General features: G+C 51.7%; 5 protein-coding genes across 8 annotated transcripts; 2 read left to right on the top strand and 3 right to left on the bottom strand.

Moving 5' to 3' along the window:
• Positions 1–1,774: 1,774 nt before the first annotated feature.
• Positions 1,775–4,338, bottom strand: NCU00401. 2 transcript variants are annotated; one of them, XM_011395530.1, is made up of 3 exons: positions 3,393–4,338; positions 2,067–3,308; positions 1,775–1,965 (listed from the first exon to the last, which is right to left on the bottom strand). In XM_011395530.1, exons 1-2 carry the CDS (start codon positions 3,686–3,688, stop codon positions 2,228–2,230), a joined length of 1,377 nt encoding a protein of 458 aa, XP_011393832.1. In that variant the 5' UTR covers positions 3,689–4,338; the 3' UTR covers positions 1,775–1,965; positions 2,067–2,227. The 2 variants fall into 2 exon arrangements, with proteins under 2 accessions (XP_011393832.1, XP_011393831.1); XM_011395529.1 differs by having other exon boundaries at positions 1,775–3,308.
• A 2,974-nt stretch (positions 4,339–7,312) lies between these two features.
• On the bottom strand, positions 7,313–10,597 carry NCU00403 (dTDP-D-glucose 4,6-dehydratase). 3 transcript variants are annotated; one of them, XM_011395533.1, is made up of 5 exons: positions 10,067–10,597; positions 9,753–9,985; positions 9,519–9,669; positions 8,882–9,417; positions 7,313–8,828 (listed from the first exon to the last, which is right to left on the bottom strand). In XM_011395533.1, the coding sequence occupies exons 2-5, from the start codon at positions 9,793–9,795 to the stop codon at positions 7,762–7,764; spliced, it is 1,797 nt and encodes a 598-aa protein (XP_011393835.1). In that variant the 5' UTR covers positions 9,796–9,985; positions 10,067–10,597; the 3' UTR covers positions 7,313–7,761. The 3 variants fall into 3 exon arrangements, with proteins under 3 accessions (XP_011393835.1, XP_011393834.1, XP_011393833.1); XM_011395532.1 differs by having other exon boundaries at positions 9,753–9,988; XM_011395531.1 differs by having other exon boundaries at positions 7,316–8,828; positions 9,753–9,924; positions 10,067–10,509.
• A 2,165-nt stretch (positions 10,598–12,762) lies between these two features.
• Positions 12,763–14,776, bottom strand: NCU00404 (RNA processing factor 1). The gene is made up of 4 exons (XM_952197.3): positions 13,918–14,776; positions 13,670–13,845; positions 13,328–13,589; positions 12,763–13,257 (listed from the first exon to the last, which is right to left on the bottom strand). Exons 1-4 carry the CDS (start codon positions 14,636–14,638, stop codon positions 13,133–13,135), a joined length of 1,284 nt encoding a protein of 427 aa, XP_957290.3. The 5' UTR covers positions 14,639–14,776; the 3' UTR covers positions 12,763–13,132.
• Positions 14,777–15,289: 513 nt separating this feature from the next.
• On the top strand, positions 15,290–17,972 carry NCU00405 (glycyl-tRNA synthetase 1). Its single transcript, XM_952198.3, has 2 exons — positions 15,290–17,239; positions 17,295–17,972. Exons 1-2 carry the CDS (start codon positions 15,443–15,445, stop codon positions 17,694–17,696), a joined length of 2,199 nt encoding a protein of 732 aa, XP_957291.2. The 5' UTR covers positions 15,290–15,442; the 3' UTR covers positions 17,697–17,972.
• A 2,209-nt stretch (positions 17,973–20,181) lies between these two features.
• On the top strand, positions 20,182–24,229 carry vel (velvet). The gene is made up of 5 exons (XM_952199.2): positions 20,182–20,774; positions 20,846–20,983; positions 21,187–23,164; positions 23,230–23,329; positions 23,383–24,229. Exons 2-5 carry the CDS (start codon positions 20,970–20,972, stop codon positions 23,790–23,792), a joined length of 2,502 nt encoding a protein of 833 aa, XP_957292.1. The 5' UTR covers positions 20,182–20,774; positions 20,846–20,969; the 3' UTR covers positions 23,793–24,229.
• The last annotated feature ends 182 nt before the right edge of the window (positions 24,230–24,411 follow it).

Here is a 24,411-nt window from a genome sequence, read left to right on the forward strand (position 1 = left end):
ACCGGGGCAGCCTAAATACCTGGAAGGGAGTTTTGCCCAGTACACTACCATTCAAGGCTGAATCGAGGTGTAGCTGTCTTGGACTAGAGGGCAAAACGATGTGCAGATGTGTGTGTTATGGAGAGAAGCTAGAGCAAAGAAGGAAAAGAAATGTGGAGGGCTAGAATGTAGCAAGGGTCCGGCCGGGTCCGGGTGTGAGGGCTGGACCCACACAATCAGGGTGGGATAGGCCCGCCCGATAACAAGTTGTCCTCCAAGCCTGCCTCTTAGGATGCAAGGCTGAGTAGCTTAACAACCGCCTGATGCCCATTCTCTGCCGCTATATGTAGCGTTGTCCGTCATTTGCGTCAACCTTGCCAGTATCGCCTGAGCAGAGCGCCCATGACCACATTTCCTGAACTGATGCCGCCGAGGTAAGGCGAGCATGCACAGGAAGTTGAAGTGCGGCAGGATCAGGGACAGCGCGTGGATGTCGTCTTTGGAGGCTGCCTGCTTCGTTCTGATCCTACATAGTAGAGTTGTGGTTGCCTTATCGCTCTCAACACCGCCGTCACCTTGTTTCGCAGTCCTGGTATGCAGCTCTATGACCTAATCGACTCGTTTACAAAGGTGCTGGCGGCTACGCCGGCAGTATGTTGCAAGCCAACCACCATAGTTATAACATGCCAGGATAGAAGGGAAGAGGTAGGCTAATGCAGGCAAATGGAGGAGGTAGGTAGGTTAAGGCAAGCATATAAAGTAGGTGACCTCATCGTGATCAATTTGTCGTACTAGATCAAACCGTAATCCAACAAGACAAGAGCGAGAGATTCCCTTGCCACACTCTCATTTGCATATATAGAGGTATACTGGGCCGAGGAGTACTAGGGACTAATTACAAATGGTCTTCTGACCGAGTGCAATCTTGAGTATCACCCGTGTAAAAGATCTACGGTAGAAACTCGGTTAGTTGGCAAAAAGCTAATGCCAGAAAAACCTGGATATCAGGCAGGGTGCTGGCAGATCTGTGGTGCTCGAGTTCGAGCCTGTGCTTTGGAATGTATGCAAGATAGTGTTAGGCAATATTGTAGAGCCTTCACTAACTGAGCGGACATATGTACAGGAGTATACTACTTCCTGTGCTTACTGTCGGGCGCTCAAAGAGGGAAGGTTTTTTGCCAACTAACCGAGTTTCTACGGTAGTCGCAATATCAGGACGGCCAACTTTTCTCGTAATCCGCCGAATTATATTGATCTTTTTAGTGCCGCCTCCCTCCTTACCGTCTTGCCTTCATATCGCCTGACTAGTGTAGTTGGGCCCGTGACGACTAGCGAACCCTAGGTGCTATATGTTCCTTTTTTTTTTTTTTTTTTTTTTTTTTTTTTTTTTTTTTTGACTTTTCCCCCAAGTTCTATCTGATGGGTTGGTTACGTAGGGGCAAGACCCGGGTGTGGAAAACAATTTGAACATCCAGAGTCCCAGTCGGAGCGTGATCCGGACAAGTAGAGACTTGGGAGGTGCTGACACGCCGGGCTCGATTCTGAAAAATTCATGGTCAACCGGTGTCACCAGGCTTTTAGATTACCGGCAGGCGACTGAGTGGAATCAGATACTTAGCCTAGCACCATAGAAGGGTCCCAATTTCATTCCTACTCCAGTCACCAGTCCGTGATTGCAAGTTCACATCACTTCAAACAACGCGGGAAGGAGCATCACCATTATGGAGCATGGGGAGGAACGACCAAAGGAGCTTGTCCGTTCTTCACAACATGGAACCCATTGTTCGTCTTAGTTCCTCGCTGCTCTGCCTTCCCCCGAATTACTTAGCGTCCGGTATTCTCGTTCTAGTTGCTTCATCATGAACCTGAAAAACTATGTGTATATATATATATTCGGCATTATTTTGCACATATCCAATAGCTTGATGAACCGAACTAATGCGACATGTCGGTAGGTTGCACTTGATCATATTCCTCTTTTCCTCTCTAATTGATGGAATTATGTCAGCCATAGGCAAAATGAATATTTGCAAGAGTTATTTCCCTGTCTGTCATATACAGGTTCGCACGCCCGGGTATCTACCTACATAACCAAGAGGATGCAACAACGAAGCATCCTGTTACTCTGCTCGACATGCTGTCATCCTTTAAAGACACTGCTTCGTCCATTTGCTCTCCTCTTTCCGAGTTTCGCATGGAGTTTTCCCCGGTTCAAGCAGAGAAAAACCCTCACCCGTTTCTTTAGATCTCATCCTTCGGTGATTTTCGAGCGTTGAGAAACGGGCCGCGCTTCTTGCCCCGTCGCGTCTGATATAGCCGTCTTCACCGTCTTCACCGACCGAATCGTGCTCTGGTCTCCATCCCGAAGCGTCCCGCAGTCAGACTCCGTTGGTACTGCCCCTGTGCCCCTGGCCAGCCACTGCTCCTGCGCCGTTGGTTTCCTGGCAACCATGACCCGGAGCTTGACCACAAATTTGCCCGTCCTCGAGGTGTCCTCGGCAATCGCCCTCGTCTCCAGGGCAGTCTGCTTACACATGTCCCGCACCACCTTGGGATCCCAACCCAGAAACTTGGTCAGAGAGCGCAAGCAGCATGCCTCCAGGCCCGTAACGACCGTGAACAGATAAAAGCTCCCGTAGCTGCTGTTTTCGCGGGAACCGACTCCCATGTCGTACACGGTTTCCTTGACGTCTACGTACCCGAGTTCCTCGAGGAGTTCCTTGCTCATGTGGTCAATCCCGCGCGGCCGCCCCGCCACTCGCGCGGCTTCCAAAATCCCTTTGGCCAACAGGTGTGCGGGCGAGTCTGGCGCAAAGTAAGATAAAAAGTTCTCGGAGGTGAAGTGGTCGTCGTAGTCGATAACTTCGATCCAGCCGCCGGGTTTGAGGCAGTTGTACGCCTGCTGGTAGATGTAGCGCCAGTCGGAAAAGGCGCCTTCCATGTTCCGGAAATGCACCAAATCGACTGCGTCAGCTGGGCGAATCCACTCGTCCTCGGCGTTCTCGATGTGAAACTCGACGTTGAAGGGGACCTGATGGGTTGGCTGGATAGGCGCAATATCGGTTCCAAACACCTCGCACCGCGGATACTTTTCCGCCATTCCTATCGCCCATTCACCGATGCCCGTGCCGATGTCGAGAATGTAGCTAGGGTTGTGCAACGGTACCGTGGTCAGCTCGAGGTTGAACAGCTTGAGGTACACTTGGTGAGCTACATATTGGCGCGTTTGCTCGGTCTGGTCAACTGGCATGAAGTAGTCGCCACAGTAGGTCCGATCGTGCTCGGTGGTGTAGTCGACATCTTCGGCGTATAATGTTCGCGCCGAGTCACTGGAAGAAGAGAAAGCAGACTGTGAGTACGCCTCTGCTATTACAGATACCAGACGTCATTTGGGCAAAGATCATTGAACGCACATTGTGGCATCATCATGCGCAGAGCCAGAGCCAGGGTGATGAGGACGATCGACTTGATACGCAGCCGTCATATTGGGGTAGGCATCCATGGTGTATATGGATACCGTGTCTTCGTTTTCGTCGTCTACCTCGAGCTGAGCAATGGCGGGATTGTTCATTATTATCGGAGCGTCTCCTGACGGGCTTTGACTTCCTGCTTGCTGACCTACTGCCGCAGGACCGTTCACACTCCCAGCCAAAGGTCTAGGACTTGGGGCTCCGTTGGGGCCGGGAGAGGCTCTCTGATCTTGTGGCATTTTTTTTCTTCCTTTTGTTTTTTGCTGTTGTTGGTCCTATCTTTCTAGTGAGTGCCTGATAATTCTGCTGGGCGTGTTTGCTCGTTGCCGTCTTTTATCCATTAGATTCTTTGGCGAATATTGCTGAAGTCGCGAATTAGCTGAGAAACTGCATCAGAGGCAGCGTAAAGTGAGAAAGCGGCAGTGTTGTGGTCGTTTTCGTCCTCCCATACAGTGGTTGCTCGGTCAAACGAAGGTGTGGGTAGGACAAACACACAAGGGTTGGGGAAACCGAACAAGAAAAAGAAAAGCCAGACAAGAGGAAGCGAGGAGCAGGAGGAGATAGTCGGTAAGAGGTGAAGTGGGATGGAGAAGATCCCGAGTCATTCCAGACCTCCAGTCGGAGCCAAATGGGAGACGGCCAGATGAGGAGGCCAGACGGAGAGGACGGGTAACACCAGCACGGGACGGGACTGGCTGGAGCCAGGACAGGGCAAAAGGTGAAGAAGGACTCAAGAATAGACCAACGACAGACAAAGACAATAAAGAGGGAGAAGAGAGGCGACCGGGACTGTTAACCGAGAGCAAACCCAACCCCCAGAGTCTCTGGCGTCTGGCTCTAGGCCCGCATTTAATAAAGTGAGGGTGGACGACGAGCTAGCGCACTTGTAGCTAGTGCCCCTTAGGGTCGCCTTTAGTCTCCTTCAAGCTACAGTGGCACCGTCCCACTGGGACTGGCTGCCACTAGAGGTTTGAAAACTGCACTTCCAATTTGCCCGCGTCGTGATCGATCCATTCCGCCAGGTTGGATCCCATCCGTCTCTCGTCCCGTCCCTGACGATGAGAGCGGAGAAGGACGATGAGCTGGGACGAAGGCCAACGAGGTCCACCCCCATGGGATAGGATACATACATACATATGTACATATACTGTAGTGTACAAGTGCGGTACGGCACAGCATCGGCTCGTTGTGGTGCTGCAGATGCTCGCACGTAAAACCAACAGCCGGTAGCCAGTTGGAAGAGAGCAAGCACATGGGGCCTGGGCATTGAGTCTCACCGTCCGGCTTTCCCCCGAATGGCCACTTGCGGCCGGGGACTCGATTAGAATCACCACCAACCCGATTGTGCTGCGAAACTGCCTCGGTAGCAATCGCTTTCACTCTTTCACAGAGCGGATGATACCTTGATGGTACCTAAAAGAGATCAGTGATCATGAAAGTGGCCTGACATGTTGTTTTACCCGGATGCCGGACAGGTCGCATCACAACCCAAAGTGCATTTCAAGGTGGACCCCATGTTTGGTGTTTTCACTCGACGGCCCAGCCACGATCCGACAAGATGCACCAACAAGGTGAAAAGGTGCGTCACCTGGGGCCATGTCCCATGGCCATATTTATTCATCCATTGACCGTCTTGTCCAGCTGCCGGATCGAGAGGTCCTCTCCGACACCCAGCCTCTCAGCCAGACCTACCGAACCAATGCCGAGGAGACCGTGCGCGCTCTTACACCCATACATACTTGAGTTCCTGACCCGGCACTGGATGGTGGAGTCAGCCGCAACGGAATGGGTGGATGGTCAGGGACGGAGCAGTGCCGTTGACATGGATAGACTGGTGAGAAAGGGCCGACCTCCGGGTACTCTGTCCCTTCCTTTTTTCCACTGAATGAAAAAAAAAAAAAAAAAAAAAAAAAAAAAAAAAAAAAGACCCATCGCGTTTCTTGGGTGCGCTTCCCCGTCTGCAATGGAATGCAATCCTGCACTGCAGCATCTCTCATTCTGACCGTATCCCACAAGACTCCGAAGGGTGACATAATAGCCATTGGATACACGTACATATAGTAATTGTACGTTTGTGCTTCCGACACATATCACAGCCTACCTACTGCGTACACCGTACACAACAGACCATGCCTACCTATACACAGTATGTACCACAATACAGCTGCGGGAACAGCAGGAGTGGCAGCCGCCGCGGACGGGCATACCCCCGAGACACATCGTCTCGGCCTAAGCCATCAATCACTAACAACCAGCTGATTGGGACGAAACCGAACCCGGTGCGCTGGACTCGGGGCCCCTTGACATTCTCCACTTTGTATGGAGGCACACGTTTGGTGCCATGTGGGTGGAGAGTTCTCAAGAGACAGAAAAATGTTTATTTTCGAACATTGAACTGTTCCGTCGGTACCCCCGTAACTGGCGTCAGTTACATACGACTACACTAGGTACGTACTGCATATGTAGTAGCAACAAATCGGGCCCCATACAGATCTTCTGCTTCTTTAGAACCATCTTGCGAGGGTTTGTTCGAACCTTCGGGTTTATGACCTATGGACTCCGGACATGTGCTCTGCAGCATGTCTTCAATGTCATGAACTTTGTTGGTGGTTGGTTCTTGGTCTGGCCCCCGATGTCCCGGCCACCTCCACCTCACCCCGGGATGAAAGTCGGGAAATACATATATACGCTGTTATTCTTTTGTCTTCCAAACAGGCGCTCACCACAACTCCCGGCCCAACATCCGGCGGCGGAGTACAATATGTATACAAATGCAAGCAAGGCGCATGTCAGGCATCTCCTCCTGTGGAAAAGCCCCTGAAGTCAAGACTGTATGTAAATCGTGATGCTTCTAAACTCATGATTATCCTCATCATGCTCTCTTCAGTCCTTCCATGCATCCCGGCCATCCTTCCAGACTCATTCCTCACTATGCAACTCCCTCCTGCCACGCGGCGTGCATTCGTTGTGTACATACATACATACATACATACATACATACATACATACATACATAGCGTAGGTACCAGACCGTGTCCTATATACTTCCCTGCCCTCACTCAGCACTCAGCACTCAGAGAGAGAGAGAGATAGAGAGGCAGACGGGGAGAGGAACCGGCCCGACCCTCGCTTAGTTGCAACACAACTTTTGAACTAGCGGTCAATTTCTGGCACCAACAGGTCTTTCATTTTCCCCTACTTCTCTCCCTTACCTCCACCCCCTCACACGTGTTTTCATACGCCATAACCAATCCGCGTCTTTGGACAAATTCCCGTCGTACGTCATAGGTCAGACAGATACCCGACTGCCAGCCAGTCTGTTACACTCTGTTAAAAATAAAAATAAAAACAGGTCCGACCAACCGGTTGCCCGGACAGATTTGGACCCCAAAATTCGCAATCATGTACAAGGGACGAAAAAGAAGGGAAAGAAACAAGAGAGAAAGAAGGATCAAAGTGAATGCGTTACTGCGCTTAAAAGTCGCAGGTTGTTGGGTCTGGACCGTTTTGTTTTTTTTCCTTTTTTTTTTCTGTTGGTGGATGTTTGCTTGTTTCATCCTTTGTTTCTTCTAATTCATCAAAAAAGAAAAAAAATGATATGCATAGAGTAAAAATAGATGATCTATCTGTTTACTAAGAAAAAAAAAGGTTTAATGGTGGAGACGCAGATAACGTATCGAAGGATAGCAACCTTTATTCTTTCTTTTCAGTGAACAGGCTGAGCAGCGAGGATACATTCCCTGAAACAGGAGTTAGGCGGAAGTGTAGATGTGTGTATGTGTTTGTGTTTGTGTGGTCTAAGCGCATCTATTTCGATCAAAAGATTCGTCTTGTCTGCTTCCTCGCTAGGGAAGCGAGAGATACGTGCAAAAAAAGCCAACATACTATGTATAAGCAAAAGCCTATGTGTAAGATCGTATCAACTAATTGACCCTCACTCCGTCATCCCTAAATTTTTGTTGTCGAATTTTAATATTTATCTTCATTTTTTCCATAGTCATTGAACTGAACCATGGTGAGCCTACTGGACAGGACCTACCCGTTTTTTCCATCATCCCTAGCTGTTCTCTTTCCGCAAACTCCGGCGTTACTCAGCAAAGCACCTTCCCGTTGACATCCCGGTATCGATCCCTATTGCTTCCATCTGGTATCAGAAGAAAACACCAAAAAGAAATGGCATGATAAATGGTTTCTAGAACTCCAGATCCAATAAAAAGTACCTGCCCCCTCTCCGCTCTATAGGTGCTACCCCTGCGCCATTTTCATTCAAACAACTCTTTTCGTGCCTCGGTAGCCCCGTCTAGAAGCAAATTCACAACGTTCTTGTCAAGCCTGTCCACGACAGTTTAGCACAGCGACCCCCTTCTTGAGTAATATCTCCCCGGGCCTTCTTGTTGAAGCGGTGGCTATCGTTGGTGATATCATCGACCACGATTGAAAGCTTGCGCTTCTTTCGTGATCGTGCCTCGTCGTCGTAAACGATCGTTAGTGGGTTATATGCCGTATCCTCATCGTCGAAACCATCGTCCTCATCTAATGTGATCCCTGGGCTTACAAGGCCGGTGCTGGAGGCGAGCTCTCGTGGGCGTGGAGAAGCTAGAGCGCAGCTTCTTGGTATCCTGCTAGAATAATAATCCGTGTTGTCTCGCGACGTTTCCCTTGTGTGGTGAAGATATTTTCTTGTGCGGTGTTTGTGATGATGTTGATGCTGATATTGTTGGTGGCGTGACCTGAACGAACCCGATGCTTCCTTCAGTATATCGGATGACTTTCTGACCCCCGTATTCTCTCTTGATTCCAAAGTGACGGGCTTGTCACACATCTCGGCCACCTCTTGATCCATTACCCCGTCTTCGCCCCCCGCTGTTATAGGGAAGGGCCTCAATACGTTGGTAATATCATCCCACCACCTTTCCCCAAACCGTCTGTACCAGTCCACAGTGATCCTGAGCCCCTCTTCAAAAGTTGTCTTCGGCTCCCAACCTAGTTTTCGCAGTTTCGTACCGTCAACGGCATACCGGTGATCGTTGAAAGGTCGGTCGTGAGTGTACTTGACCCAACGATGGATCTCTTCTTGTTCTGCCCCCAGAGGCGACGAGGAGGGCGGGGATGTGGTATAGTTGCAAGGAGGAGATGATGTCGGAGACCGACAGGGGATGATCTCCATCTCGGTTAGGAGTTTGTGGCAAAGCGACAAGTTGCTGATTTCATCGTAAGAACCAACGTTATAGATCTCCCCTAGCTGACCTCTGTGCAGAATGGTATCGAACGCGTCGGCGGCGTCGCCTGCAAAAAGATAACGACGAGTGGGCGAGCCGTCTCCGTGAAGGACGACGGGCTCTCCTCGGGCGAGTAGGCAAGTGAACTTTGGGATGATTTCTGGCGGAGGCATTAGCAAGGCAAACATGGTGGGGAAGAAGGGATAAACTCACTCTCCGGGTACTGGTGAGGGCCATAGACATTGTTGCTCCTCACTATAATGATGGGTAATTTAAAGCTCTTCTTGTAAGAGTTCACCAGCATCTCGGCAGCAGCTTTGCTGGCCGCATAGGGGTTAGTGGGTGCCAGAATGCTCGTCTCCAGAAGATCATCTTCATCATCCTTTACCTCGCCATATACTTCATCGGTAGACACGTGTATGAAGCGCTTGATGCCCGCTTTTCGAGCGCTCTCGAGCAGAACATGGGTACCGTAAACATTGGTATGAGTGAAACCGAACGGATTTCCAAAACTCAAATCGACATGTGATTGCGCGGCAAAGTGAAAGATGGTGTCGATATTGTATCGCTCCAGACAGTCCATGACCTCGGAAGGATTCGTAATGTCGCCTCTGTAAAACGAGAAGTTCGGCTCATGTTCTAGTACCCTGGTGTTGTTGAGCGATGCGCAGTAGTCTAACTTGTCGAATGAGACGACATTGTAGGCTTCTGGATACGTCAATACCAAGTGTCTGACAACCCAACATGCTCTGACATACCAACTCTGTTAACCAAAGGTACGGATAAGAAAACAAGACAGGCAGATTTATGCTAGACAGGGGTCGGTAATCGTGGGTAGGGTAAGTCTTACATGAAACCAGCGCCTCCTGTTACCATGATGTTCTTTACATCAGGCAGAGGATCAAACTTTGTAGTGCCGGTGAATACAGGAGCATCACGCCAAATTTCGTTGACCTCGAAAGGGCTCTCCAGTTGGGAGCTGGGTGAAATAGGCGTGACTGCTAACAAGACGAAGATGAGTTAGCATAAAAATCAAACAAGTGAAAGACAAGCAGTGAGTTCCATCATTGGAAACTGGACTCACCGCTGTTGTACCGGCTGGTTGGCTCTTGTGTTGCGAAAGTCATTATTTGGTTCTGGCCGCCTCTTGAATACCCGAAGAAACAAGGTCTGATGGCAAAGTGGCTGGATGCGGTGCACCCTTCCTTATGAGCCACCCGGGAGTTCGCGTAGAGGCGTATGCGTACGCCCGATGACTGGGTTTATTATTATTATGTCAGGTTAATTTTTTTCTTTTCTTTCTAGATGGTTACATTCCTTCTTCCGTTTGTAAGTAACTGAATCTGTGATAGATTCGTACCGCGTCATTGGAGACATGTGTCTTGGGCAACCACATACATAAAAGGTGCAGTGAAACATGCAGAGCGCATAGACGCGCGAGGGTATCGTGTAAGTTACTTGACAAAACCTCGAGGATGTGGCGCCTGTTTTAGTCTTCGAAAGGGTCGAGAGTAGTAGTCACGGACCGAACGCGCCATGCGAATGATGAGGGCGGAACTGAAAAGAAACGCAGGTTGAAGAAACGAGGAGCAAACGAGTGACAACGGCGTGACAGTGACACAACCAAGTTGGCATGAATGTGGTGGAAGAAAGTCAAGCTCTCGTAATTGTCGTAATGGTAATGGTCGCATTAATCCCTGGCGGACCCTGGCTCTCCGGACACCCAAGACACGGTGCACCGATTCGGTATGCGCACCGGTATACCACCTCGGCTTGGGATAAGAGGGTGCGTAACCCGTGAGATAGAGAGTGGTGATAATGTGATGATGGGAGAAGAAACCTAGGCAAAGGTTGGGGTTTGCCACTTTTGTGTTTGATTTTGTGGTTTGGGTTCCGTTCTCTTCTAGAGAATTCAACTTTGACTTGCTACCAATGGAAGCAAAGTAAACATGCCTGTACAGCCCTGAAAGTTGCCTGACGCTTACGGGCAAAGATCCGCGGGAGGATGTCACTGCCACATTTCAACGACAGTCCAAGGTTCCTGCCCGGTTTGTTCTGTGCCTTGGGACGGACGATTGCGGTGCTGCCCCTGAACTGAAACTTGGTTATCACCACCACTGGGGCTTTAAATAACGATATGCCCCAGGGTCCCCACGAGGGCATAGCCCGCTGCGGGTTGAGGTTGAATTAATTCAATGACTCGACAGATGGAAGTGGAAAAAGCCTGGGAATACCCAACTTCGGTGTACCTGATAGGCGCGGTTGAAATTCCATTCCTGCCCCGCATAAAAGTCCACTGGCCGCCGATTTCCCCATACACCATCTCCACGTTAGTGTAGTGTAGAGTTTAGGGTTCTCCGCTCTCCTGGTGGAGGTCTGCAGTGCGTCATAACGGCCATTCTAATGATAACCTAACCCTCGGCCTTCCTCCTACAAATCCATCTGGTCTTCATCCCTTTGGCCACTATGAACGAGACAATGGAAGACCCGATTAATGCCAGCAAACACACGCCTTCATTCCTGAAGAAACCGTTTTCTTTCTGTCTCAGCACTTTTTCGCCGTAAACGAGATTTTCCACTAGCTTCATGCGAGGCGCATCATTCTCAACCGCCTGCACTGCAGCCAGGATACCACACCCACCTCCACATTGGCACATGTATCGGCCTGTATGCTGGTCATCGCGGATCGAGACGTCAAGTCGCTCGAAGCTGCGCTGAACCGTGTTGCATTTTCATGTACGAACTTGACCCAGTGTCACTTGAGCCGAAATTTCACTGAGCGATGGATATGATGGCCATCTCCTCGTCTTGGCACACATTTTGGTTCATCTACGGAAGGAAACTCTTTAAAGCCGAGACAGAAACAGTTTCGGATTCAGCACCAAAATCATTGTTAATGCCGAGGGCCCCAGAATGTGTTGATGGTCTCAGTAGTCAAGACATACGAGATGTTTTGGAAAGGCTTATGTACTTGGGTCCTGTTTGTCGGATCTTGTCTTACACGAAAAACCCGTGGTCGATGTGATCTTCTTTTCCTCTTCCGTGAGGGTTTGACATTTCCTCCCATACATATATATGGCTTTCATACTCAACATGATGTAGCCGATGGGTAACTGATCGATGTGACCCTGATACCCGCGTTATCCGAAGAAAGAGCTACCGTCTCGGTCTAGCATCATATTGCCCGTCACCGAATTTTCAACTTCAACATTTCACTAGCAAGAATACCGGAACACTTGATGAACGAGATGTTAAGAGATCAAGATAAAACGGCCACAAGCGCATCTTCACCCTCAGAATGAGCTAGATCAACCAAAATCAGCGGGACAAGCACCAGCAGAAATGACAGCTTTCATCTCGAAAAGTTCAAGACACCAGGAGACGTCAAAGTTGGCTAAGATGAATAAGACTAAAGCCTCTTGCTTTCTGAATAGGAAAACCAAACACATTGACTATCTAGGGAAAACTCTCCCGCACCCGCCTTCATTTGAATGGCGGTCAATATCGTAGTCTCAATACTGATTGTTCATCTTTCCCTGCTCTCCTCTCCCAACAGTTCCTTACGAACAACCGAACCAACCCAGGTCTTCACAATTCAGTCCATTTCTCCACCCCATCCTTCCAATTAACCCAGCTCTCCTTCGCAACCTTCCACTTCCTCACCACCTACCTGACCGTCTTCCTCCTCTCGCGACCTCCCCTCTCGCTCTTTGTCCTCGCTCCATCTCTCCCCGAGACACTCCCCTCAGCGTGGCCATGTCCCTCGATGTGATCCTTCCTCATTGGCTAATAGCTTTTAATTCTGTAACCTTCTACCAAATCGCTTGGATCTTGCTCACGCCAATCGTGGCGTGACGAATCACGTTCTCTACCACTCCGTCTTACCCGAGAGAGCCATGTTGGCTTTGGTCCCAGCTTGTCGTGTGCGGGGTGTGGATAGTCAGTCATTATGATATCCTATCTTTTACCTCTTTCAACCAAAACCGTACCTGGTTCAGCAACAGATCAAACCCAAAAGCAAGTCGAAATCATAACCCTCTAGGGCATCCTCTTCTCACTTCTCGGCATCCTCGGCTCGTCCCTCTACACCATCTGGATCGCCCACTATCACCGCAACTCGGCGGCATCTCCAGCTTCTCTTGCCGATGATACTGAGCAGAATGGCTGAGATTTCGTTGCTGGGTTAGATATCCAGTGGCTATGCTCAAGGAGGAAGCCAAGAAGGCTGGTCATAAATCGTAGAAAGGGAGAGGAAACCGGCGGTACATGCACAGAAAATAGGTAGTCTTGAAGTACAGTCATAGTGACCTGATGTTGATGAATCATGCCTTCCTCCCAAACCCTTTTGTGAACCGATAACGCCACATACACACTTTGAACAAGACAAATACTCTCCAGTGCCAACAGAGACGATGGCATACTGAAAGAAGGGTATCACCAATACTACTATCATGATCAGCCCCCTTAGAGGTTGAAGCGCGTGCGAACCTTCTCCATCTTGGCCTTCCACTCCCACTTCAAAGCATCCTCTCCTTCGCTGCCAGCCCGACCGATACCCTTATCCACTCTACGAAGCTTGAGAGTGAATCCTATCAAAACAAGTCAGCCACTTTCGGTTCATTCGCCAAAACTTTTGTTTTCCGCGGTAGCAAGACTTACTGGGTCCAATCTCCTGCAAACCAGCACGGATACCCTGCATACCCTCCATCTCCTTGCCCTCCGCAGTAACCACGTTCTTCTCCGTCGTGCGGGCCTCGCGGAAGACGTAGCGGTGGCGGCGAAAGAAGATGTAATCACGCTGGTTGTGCAATGTCACGACCTGGCGACCCGAAAGCTCGGGCCTGGGAGGGAACATGGTGTGCATGGATTTAGCGGCGAGGATACCGAGAGGGGTCTTGAATCCATTGAGGAGAAGCTCGGGCTGTATTTTTTTTTTGGTTGCAATGCTTAGTCTCAATGTCCTGTAATTAATGGACTTGGGGATTAGGATGGACGGCTTACGTAGTGGTTTGTAGGGTTACCGTGGCCAAGGAGAGCCTTTCCAGGCAGGTAGTTCCGGATGGTGTATGTCAACGAAGGACCAGGGGCAACATCTTCGCCGTTGAGATGGATGACGGTCAGGGAGCTAGGCTTCTTGAGATCTTCGCCGACAATCATGAGAATCGTGTATCCACGGTCTGTAACAATTCAGGCCTGTGTTAGCAATTTTCTCTTGGGCAACAAAACTCCAACCTGGGTGCGCTACTCACTCTTGGCAAACTTTGCGATCTCGCGAACACTATACTTGTGTCCATACGCGTGCGCACTGCGTCTGATGTACGTGCTGTTGGGAAAGATGGCAGCAATGTCCTCCGCCTCCTTGTGAATGGTGCCGTTCAAATGGGTGGTGACCAGAATCTTGGGGTCGACTGGGGGTTCCTCGTTGAAGAGATTGGGAAATTGTCGTGTGAGCGAGTCGGGAGTCATGTCTAGATTTGTCGACGTGGTCGAGGGAGCGATGCTGGGTTTCCTCTGCGCACGCTCCTGTCTGAGTCTCTCGATGCGCTCCTCGGCATCTTCGTCGTCGTCGTCACCCTCCTCGTCCGAGTCCAACATAGAATCGGCATCGTCGTCCTTCTCCTCATCCTCCTCCGTGACTCCATCGGCTAGCCTGGCGGCCTCGGCCTCCTCCTTCTCCAAGCGCCTCCTCTTGAGCTCGGCAACATCCACAGCGACGCCCAGGCTGTCGTCGTCAACGTCATCCCACACGCGTTTCCTCTCAATGGTCAAGGGTTGGTTGTTTGCGAGGCGCTCTTCTCTGAGTTTGGGATCCTTGGCCTCCTCCTTCCTCCGGCGGTGACGCTCCTCATGGCGTTCCTTTCCCTGCTCCTTCTTTTGCTTGACGTATAATTGCTTTCTGACAATCTTGTTGGAGGTCTTGAGCGACAGCGATCCGCCGGAGCGGTTTTTGCCCTTGTTACCGGACGGCATATCGGCTACGATGTGGTAACACGGCGGTGGGATTAGTGGTTGTCGCGGTGTCAAAATTGTAGGGTAGGATCAATTCTCCAGGTCACAGTTCAAACTTCGACGTGATGCTGGGCAGTTGTTGCTACCTCTACCTGACGGATGAATTGAACGGGCCCGGTAAACTTTCAACTTTTTTTCTGGGCCCAGAGCCATCAAGGGCGCCAAGACGTGCATCTACAAGGGTACCCCAACAGCTAACGCACGGCCTCAGCCGGGGACAGGTACGTACCGCTACCCCTCAGTGTACACTACTACCTGACTGTCACCTGCACAGGATGACTCCATCCCGTCCCTTGCTGTAAGTTGGGACGGAAGCAGAATTTTTGGGATGAAGAACGGCGGCATCACGGACTCTTGATAATCAAATATCAATACCTCTAGCCGATGAAAAGTCACAATAACGCTAGCCAGCGGAATGCGCTTTCTGTAAGGGAGTTACTTAGGTAGGTAGAGGTAGTGTACAGTAGCATGTGCAGTTCCACTTCCTGATATGGCTGGTGGATTCCAGCGAGTCGAGCCTTCTGTCGCGTACCGCGCCGCCACTGACGGCGGCTCGAGAGCGGGAATCTGGACCGCTGTCCCTTGGCTTAGGTTGTCTGGGTCGTTGGTGCCGGCCCCTCCATGGCGCCCCTCTACCCCCCCAAAGAAAAAAATCATCCCGCGATTCGGTTGAAGTACGTGTTTCAATTGAAAAGGCCTCGACGAAACCTCAGTGGGCGACCGTGACTCACTTGGTTCCCTTGAGCACTGTAACAAGACCAATTCATGCGACCTCTTGCCCGTCTCGCCTCCCTCCGTTCTCCTGTTGCTGGTCAAGCATTCAAATCGACCTTATCCACCCGAGCCGTCGCCAGTCGAACTTCTTGGACCCCGGCGCCCATCCCGCGGATCTCTTCGACTTCGCTCCGATCCTTCTCCCTCTCTACCTCGCACCATCGCTTCCAAGTCTACGTCAAAAAACAAAACACCAAGATGACCTCGACGGCCACCACCCTCAAGGGCCAGCCCCTCGACAAGGGCGCTCTCGAGTCCATGCTGCGCCGCCGCATGTTCTTTGCGCCCTCCTTCGATATCTACGGCGGTGTTGCTGGCCTCTACGACTATGGCCCGCCCGGTTGTGCCCTCCAGGCCAACATCATCGACATCTGGCGCAAGCACTTTGTCCTCGAGGAGGACATGCTCGAGGTTGACTGCACCGCCCTGACCCCCCACGATGTTCTCAAGACCTCCGGCCACGTCGACAAGTTCGCCGACTGGATGTGCAAGGACCCCAAGAACGGCGACATTCTGCGCGCCGACCACTTCGTCGAGGACGTTCTCGAGGCCCGCCTCAAGGGCGACAAGGAGGCTCGCGGCCAGAAGGTAGAGGACAAGGAGGAGGACCCTAAGCGCAAGAAGAAGAAGGCCAAGGGTACCGAGGCTGTCAAGCTCGAGGACGCCGTCGTCAAGGAGTACGAGGAGATCCTCGCCCAGATCGACAACTACAACGGCGAGCAGCTCGGCGAGCTCATCAAGAAGTACGACTTGAAGAACCCCGCCACCGGTGTCCAGCCTGAGCCTCCCGTGGCCTTCAACCTTATGTTCCAGACTGCCATTGGCCCCAGCGGCAACCTTGCCGGCTACATGCGCCCCGAGACCGCTCAGGGCCAGTTCCTCAACTTCGCCAAGCTCCTCGAGTACAACGCCGGCAACATGCCCTTCGCTTCTGCTTCCATTGGCAAGTCCTACCGTAACGAGATCGCCCCTCGCGGCGGTCTTCTGCGCGTCCGCGAGTTCCTGATGGCCGAGATCGAGCACTTCGTTGACCCCGCCGGCCACAAGAAGCACGAAAGGTTCCACGAGGTTGCGGACATTGAGCTTGCCCTTCTCGACCGCAATGTCCAGCTCTCTGGCCAGACCACTGTCACCAAGATGACCATTGGCGAAGCTGTCAAGCAGAAGATCGTTGACAACGAAACCCTCGGTTACTTCCTTGCTCGCATTCACCTCTTCCTCAAGAAGATCGGTGTCGATCAGTCCAAGATTCGCTTCCGTCAGCACATGGGCAACGAGATGGCTCACTATGCTTGCGACTGCTGGGATGCTGAGCTTCTTACCTCGTCCGGCTGGGTTGAGTGCGTTGGCTGCGCTGACCGTAGTGCCTACGATTTGACTGTGCACGCCAAGAAGACTGGTGCGCCCCTCGTTGTGCGCGAGACTCTCGAGACCCCCGAGATCGTGGAGAAGTGGGAGCCCGAGATTAACAGCAAGAAGTTTGGTCCTACCTTCAGAAAGGATGCCAAGACCGTTGAGGCTGCTATCCTTGCTCTTCCTCAGGAGGAGCTTGCGAAGCTCGCTGAGGAGCTCAAGACCAACGGCAAGATCGTCGTTGACGTTCCCGGTGTTGGTGATGGCAAGGTTGAGGTTAGCAAGGACCTGGTTGCCATTGAGTGGAAGAAGCACACCATCAACATCCGCGAGTACACCCCCAACGTTATCGAGCCCTCGTTCGGTATCGGCCGTATTCTTTACTCTCTCCTCGAGCACAACTACTGGGTTCGCGAGGGTGATGAGGCCCGCGGTGTAAGTGACATGTTCAAGCTTTATTCGGCAATGTCTGCTAACCCAACCCCTCCAGGTCATCTCCTTCCCCCCTGCCGTCGCTCCTGTCAAGGTCCTTATCGTTCCTATTTCCAGCAAGGCCGAGTTCGCTCCTCACGTCCGCAGGCTTTCCCAGAAACTCCGGTCTGTCGGTATCTCCAGCCGTGTGGATGACTCGTCTGCCTCCATTGGCCGTCGTTACGCCAGAAACGATGAGCTCGGTACCCCCTTCGGCCTTACTATCGATTTCCAGACTCTTCAAGATGGTACCTTCACCCTCCGTGAGCGCGACAGCACACGGCAAGTCCGTGCTGAGGAGGAGAAGATTGTTGATGCCATCAAGGCGCTCGTTGAGGGCTCCAAGACATGGCAGGATGTCGAGTCCGAGCTCCCTATCTTCGAGGGCCAGGAACTTGAGATCCGCCCTGCTGAGAACTGAAATATACCAAAATGAGTGGACAGGTAAAGGGATTTTGCTAATTTAGCATGCCATGTTTGGAGATTTTTTGGTTCGCTTTGCGGTAGACAAAACGTTTGAGCGAGCGAGAAATGAATAAATGAATGTCAAAACTTAATACTTGGTTCTCATTGTGTGAAGCTCCATTACTGCACATTGAGTCTTGATGGTCATATCTTTTGGGTCATAAAAAGGCTCGCACAGCTGGCTCGTACAGCAGTTGGTAGGAACACAAGAATTCGCAAACCAACGTCAACTGTGATGCGCACCCAAAGGGTTTGAGATTCTTTGCAATGTAGTATTTCATCGTCAAACAGATGTGATGCGAAGGTGGCCTCGCCGAATTAATTCACGGGTCCGGCCCGGTGGCTTGGTCGGGCGCTTGAGGGATAGGAACACAACTTGAAACAAAACGCCGTACTCTTCATTTCGTTTCTTGTTTCTCCTTGTTTTTCCTTCCTTCTCATTCTCCGTTCCATTGACGAATCGAACACCTACTCAACGACAACAAAAACAAGAATGTTCGAAACATTTGTAAGAGAAAACCCTCGGACGCCCCTTGTCAGCATGCTATCATAGGCCTCGAGTTCCCGTCTCAGGATAGACAGGGGTGCAATTCACGAGCCCCTCAGCGCCAAACTGGAACCGCCCAAAGATGTTTTGGGTGGTCTCAAGGTTATCCTTCCCGAGGCTTTGTCTTTGCCACTGTCGCGCATCAGAAGCGCGGCTAGATCTGTACACTAGTGCGGTGTACATATGTGGTATGTAACGCACAAAAGAGCCCCGTGCGATTGGGGGCTTTGTATCGCAGTGTAGGTACCAAGGTTCTCAATTTGAACGTGACACGAACCTTTTTTTTTTTACAAGGTATGTACAGAAAAGATCTCTCCAGAGGGGCTCAATGGATGACGATTCTTTTATTTTTCTTCTGGAAAGGGACCAGATCCAAAAACAGCCCCAAAGTCAGGGGTTCTACTAGTGTAGGCATGTAACTAATGACCCAAGAGCTGAAGCAAGGGGTACCTACGCGAACCCAAATCCGGTACGAGGGGACGATCACCTGGTTCCCGTCCTTCTCCTTTCTGTGTTTCAACGGAACACTAGGTCCCTCAAGAATGCCCGTATCCGCATTCCGCAGCGGGAAAACAAGACCAGAAACCCTTGAATTCTTCAAAGTTGTCTTGGTCGAACCGTTCGTATCATCTCCGTTGCTTTTGCTGCTGAACGTGATCCATGTGTTAATTGACGACGTACGATGACCCTCGTCTAAAAGCTGAGACTTATCTGTCGGTTGATCGTAGCGGCATAACACGGTCGGACTAGTGGCAGAGATTCTCCAGGGTGTTTAAGATTGGTGTCTTGTACCGTCGAGATCTGTCCACATCGGACCCGAACACCTCAGCGGGACCGGACGAGAGGTTGGTGGTGAATGAAGCGTTTAAAGTAATGACGGCTTTACCTCTCTGACAAAGAAGGTAGCACCCAATATCTTTGAGACCACACAAAGGTCAGGGTGTTCAGAACGAGTTTATGGGTATCTGTACGCCTGTGCTGCGAGAGCCTTACGACGGCGGACAGCATATAGGACCGGGAAGGGAATAACTGCAGAGATATTTGGGATGGACTCCCCAATCGTTATTTACAACTTCATAGGTCCCAGACTGGCGCAGAGCATATCAATTTCCATTGCAATGAACTCCAGGCTTCCCCGGTGGCCGGACGTTTCTTTCTTCTTTTACCATGCCGCTGGTGCGTAAAGTCGATATAAAAAATAAGAAAAAAACGGAAAAGCCAATAAGCCGCGTTAAGACGGTACCTGCGCGCTAGGCACAAAATGTGTTGCATAAGCAAGTATCTCGGCATCCATCCGAGCCAAGGCAGTAAGATGAAGACGTACCCGTTCTCAAGTCTGCAATGGATCTGACTGGTCGCGGCGCTGTCCCCCCCCCCTTTCCCGCCGCAGTCTTGGTTACTCTGCCACTTCCACACGTTGGCGCACTGCATCTGCCCCGTTCCCCACTATTCTCACGCTAACCGTCCAAGGCTTCAACGTTCAATGGTCGCTCGAACGGGTGCCGCAGCTGTAACTGACGGTTTGATGGACCCTTACAATGCCCCTGCTCCCACTCTTGGATCCGACCGGGCATTCAACTTGCTGTGGTGAGAGATGTTCAGCGCAAAGAGGAGACAGTAGGGCATCTGGACGGCATCTCACCCGTATCGCTAACTGTTGTTGTTCCTGGGTTGAGCGTCTGGACCATAGGTCGTAGGTAGGTAAGGTAGTTAGGTATGGATGGTATATGTGAGGTGGGTAGGTACCTACTGCGTAGAGGTAGTGTACTGTCCCCTCGTTGGTTGTTGTAGAAGATGGGATCACCCAAGTACCAGAAGAAAGACACCACAACCTGGATGCACCAAAACCTCGACCGGGATCCCAGGACCCTTACACGTTTTTGCCCCATACAGGCAATAATACCAGTAGTGTACCCCTTACTACTGCAACCTCACACAGCGCCGGCCTGGAGTCCTTGCCAACCCCTTTCGACTCTGCTCATCTTTCTTTCAACTCCGAGCGTGGTCTCTCATCTTGCCCTTTGACACCCGCCAGCCTGTCTCCGTTGATCACCGGCGTCAAGGATAACGCAGATTCGCGAACCAGACAGGCAATCGTCTGGCCTGACCGCCATCGCATCGTTCGGCTTTCTGTCTTCCATTCACTACAGCAGCCAGCACCAGCACCAGCAATACACAGCATTGCGACGAGGCGTGCTTTGAACCTTCCGTGGCATCCAACTAAAGAAACAAAAAGTAATCGAGCCAGGACCGCAAATACATGTCGCCCTGGTCGCCTGTTGGTCTTGCTCGAACGCGCCTGAACCGACCCTCTCCTTGGTCGCTGCTTCTCCCCTGTCGCAATCGACTCGCTTAGTCCTTTTCTAACTCAAACCCACCTGTGCCAACTGACCACCTATACCATCACCGTTTGATACTGGTCCATTCTTTTAGTACACATTGCGCCTTGTCTTTCGGACGGAGCCGGCTTCATCTTTGGGCCTCCTGGTGCGTTGGCGACCCTGCCACCATATGCGCAACCCCGCCTTTCGAACCGTCTATTGACCCGGCGACAATAGGAAGCACACCCGTCACACTCCAGGTCCCGCAACTCAGGGGATCGTCGCGACTACGCGCAGTCTATTTCTGGCTCCAGAACAACCAGACCTATCTCTAGTCAAGGAGTAACTGGAATCCGGCACAATGGCGCAAAATGGGTATGCCCGCCCTCTGCTATGCTTCTCCCACTTCGCCCCAACCACGCAAATCTCTCCTCTCCCACATGACATCTCGCTCCCGCTACTTGGTCAATTTCCCTAGTGGAGCTTCGCTTCATTACCTTGGCCCATCTTCATTCCTTCCCCTGTTGGAAATCTAGCAGGGTCCGTGGACATTATGCTAACCTCGACCTGAACCACAGCAACATATACTCGAGGGAGCCGTTCATGAACCCAGGCCCAGCGCCGCGACCTCCCACGGACAAGCCCCGCCTCGGCCTCACCCCCAACACCAATTCACCCGGGAACATCTCCAACCTTCCTGGGAACATGTCCAACCTGAGCCTCCGGTCGCCTGCCCCAGGGGTAACTAGTACATACAGCGGCTCGACCATCGCCCTCCCCATCCAAAGACAAATGTCAAACAACGACGGCACCGGCGGCCTTGCCGTCATCAAGCAAGGTTGGGCCAGTGTCAAGGAGAGCAAGAACTTCATCAACCCTTGGAAGAACAAGTACCTGATCCTACGAAAGGAGTCACTGGATTTCCACAAGGCCGAGAGCAGTAAAGTTGCCTATACCCTCTACCTCAAGGACGTTATCAATGTCGGCCGTGTGGAGGCCGCAGGAACCATTTTCGAGATCAAGAGGCAGTCTAGCGGTGCCTCCACGAGTCCCGGAGAGGAGGAAAATGGCATCAGGACCCTTCAGATCCGCGTGAAGGCCGACGACGACCTTTATGAATGGATTGACTTTATTTACGCGCGTTGCCCAGGCATGGGCGGTGTCAGTAATCCTACCAACTTTTCGCATGCCGTTCACGTCGGATTCGATCCCCAGACCGGCGAGTTCGTCGGCCTGCCTCCTGAGTGGTCGAAGCTGCTCAACTCTTCAGCCATTACCCAAGAAGACTACGAAAGGAACCCTCAAGCCGTCTTTGAAGTCCTCGATTTCTATTCCGATTTCAACAAGAATGGCGGCCAAGCGCCCACACCCAACTTTCCCACTCCCCCATCGAACAGCGCACAGAGCAAGCAGCTCGGATACCCGAGCGGTGGAAACTCCGTCGCGCCGCCGCGCCCTACGCAGCCGTTGCAACAACGCAACCCAAGCTCCAACTACCCATCCTCGCCGCAGCAGCAAGGTGGCACCAGTTCTCGCTCATCACCCCCCGAGCAGCGCCAGCAGGCGTCGCCGAGCTACAACTCTGAGCGCGCGAGAGAGGAGCAAAGGCGCGAACTGGAGCGCCAGCAGAGAGAGATGGAGGAGCGGGATCGCCGGGATCAGGAAGCTTATAATGCGTCCCTTCCCAAGACGAAGACTCCTATGGCTCAGCAGGAGATTGGAGGTGGTGGTTATGGTGGTGCCGATCGCTTCAACCCAACACGCGCCGCTCCACCAGCACCCAAGGGCTTGCAGCAAGCACCGAGTCTCAAAGCTCAGAGACCTGCGCCTCCCCCACCAAGTTCCAGTTCGAGCCGCCCGCCCGTCGCACAGCAGTCCAGTTCCAGCTCACAGCGTGATCTTGCCCAGGCGCAGGCGCAGAGACGGGCCGAACAGCAGGCTCAGGCGCAACGGAGCCAGAACGGCCAGGCCCCGCCACGACCACCTCACCCATCGGCCAACCAGCCATCCAAGATTCCTACGACCGTGAAGCCGCTTAACGTGGGTCCCAAGCAGCCTCAAGATGGCGTCAAGGCCGCTGAAGCAGCCCTTACGTCCAAGCCCGCTGCTTCTGAGCGTTCCAAGGATGTTCGCATGTCGACCATGTCGGAGAAGGAGGTTATGCAGAAGCTAAGGGAAGTTGTGTCTCACGAAGACCCCGAAGCCAAGTACTCCAAGCAGAAGAAGATCGGACAGGGTGCCTCTGGCTCCGTGTACGTCGCCAAGATCAGGGAGAGACCGGGCCAGGATCCCAACGTTTCCAGAAGACGCGGCCAGGTTGCAATCAAGCAGATGGATCTCGCGCACCAGCCGCGCAAGGAGTTGATCGTGAACGAGATCATGGTTATGAAGGACAGCAGTCACCCCAACATTGTCAACTTTGTCGAAGCTTTCCTGAAGAATAAGGACTCGGAACTCTGGGTCGTCATGGAGTACATGGAGGGTGGTGCGTTGACTGATGTCATTGAGAATAACCCCGTTATCACGGAGGAGCAAATTTCTACAATCTGCTTGGAGGTGAGTTGCCGTGCAGGCCTAATATTGAGAGTGATACGATCCTTTACTGACTAAAACTTGTACAGACATGCCGCGGTCTGCAACATCTCCATGAAAGGAACATTATCCATCGTGACATTAAGAGTGACAACGTCCTCTTGGATGCCCGTGGCAATGTCAAGATTAGTAAGTTTCTCCACAATATGTCCTTATTTACGCTCAACTAACTCTGTAATCAGCCGATTTCGGTTTCTGCGCCAAGTTGACCGAAGCTAAGTCCAAGCGCGCCACCATGGTCGGCACGCCCTACTGGATGGCTCCCGAGGTCGTCAAGCAGAAGGAGTACGGCCCCAAGGTCGATATTTGGTCGCTCGGTATCATGGCCATTGAGCTGATCGAGTCGGAGCCTCCTTACCTGAACGAGGAGCCGCTCAAGGCCCTCTACCTCATCGCCACCAACGGTACTCCCAGGCTGAAGAAACCCGAGAAGCTCAGTAAGGAGCTGAAAGCTTTCTTGTCGGTGTGTCTCTGCGTGGATGTCAAGAGCCGTGCATCGGCGGATGAGCTTATCGAGCACGACTTCTTGAAGCATGGATGTCCCTTGAGCAGCTTGGCGGAGCTGCTTGCCTTCAAGAGGTCGGCGAAATAAAGGGTTGTTTATGAGATGAAAGAGGCAGTGATGATAGGTGATGGGTGGGGGTGGATGGTTAGGGAGTCTTTTTAGCTAGAAGCAAGCAACCTTTGCATGAAAGAAACCTGAAAGGGACGTTTAATACTGATGGATACCTAGGCAGGGTGGTAGGGTGAAGAGGATGGGTGGACGGGTGGGTTCATCGTCGTTTGGGTCCGGAAATTTTGTCAAAGAAAGAAAGAAAGAAGAAGAGCAAGCGGTGATATACAACATGATGTACGGGTTTTGGATCTTCTCTCCGATGGAGTTTCGAAGTGTTACTGTGCGCGTACGATACCCTTATGGCAACTTAAGTACTAGGCATGTGTCGTCCTTGTGGAAATGTGGCTGGGAAGGAAGTGGGCGAAGGGCTAAGGAGTTAGAAATGAAAATCGATGTAGAACATGTGTGGTTTAACCATTACGCTTCTCGTCATCTACATAACACTCTTCATAACCACTGTCATATAGGTATCATTTATGGTATTGGGAACCAATAGTACATCCTCCCAATCCATGCAGGTGTGGAAGGTGGCCCGTGCGCCCCTGGACCTTACTATTTGAGTGAACCTCAAAACGCGGTTGTCCTGACAACAAAA

The sequence above is a fragment of the Neurospora crassa genome, linkage group III, assembly GCF_000182925.2.
Source record: "Neurospora crassa OR74A linkage group III, whole genome shotgun sequence".
In the NCBI taxonomy this organism is placed as follows: Eukaryota; Fungi; Ascomycota; class Sordariomycetes; order Sordariales; family Sordariaceae; genus Neurospora; species Neurospora crassa.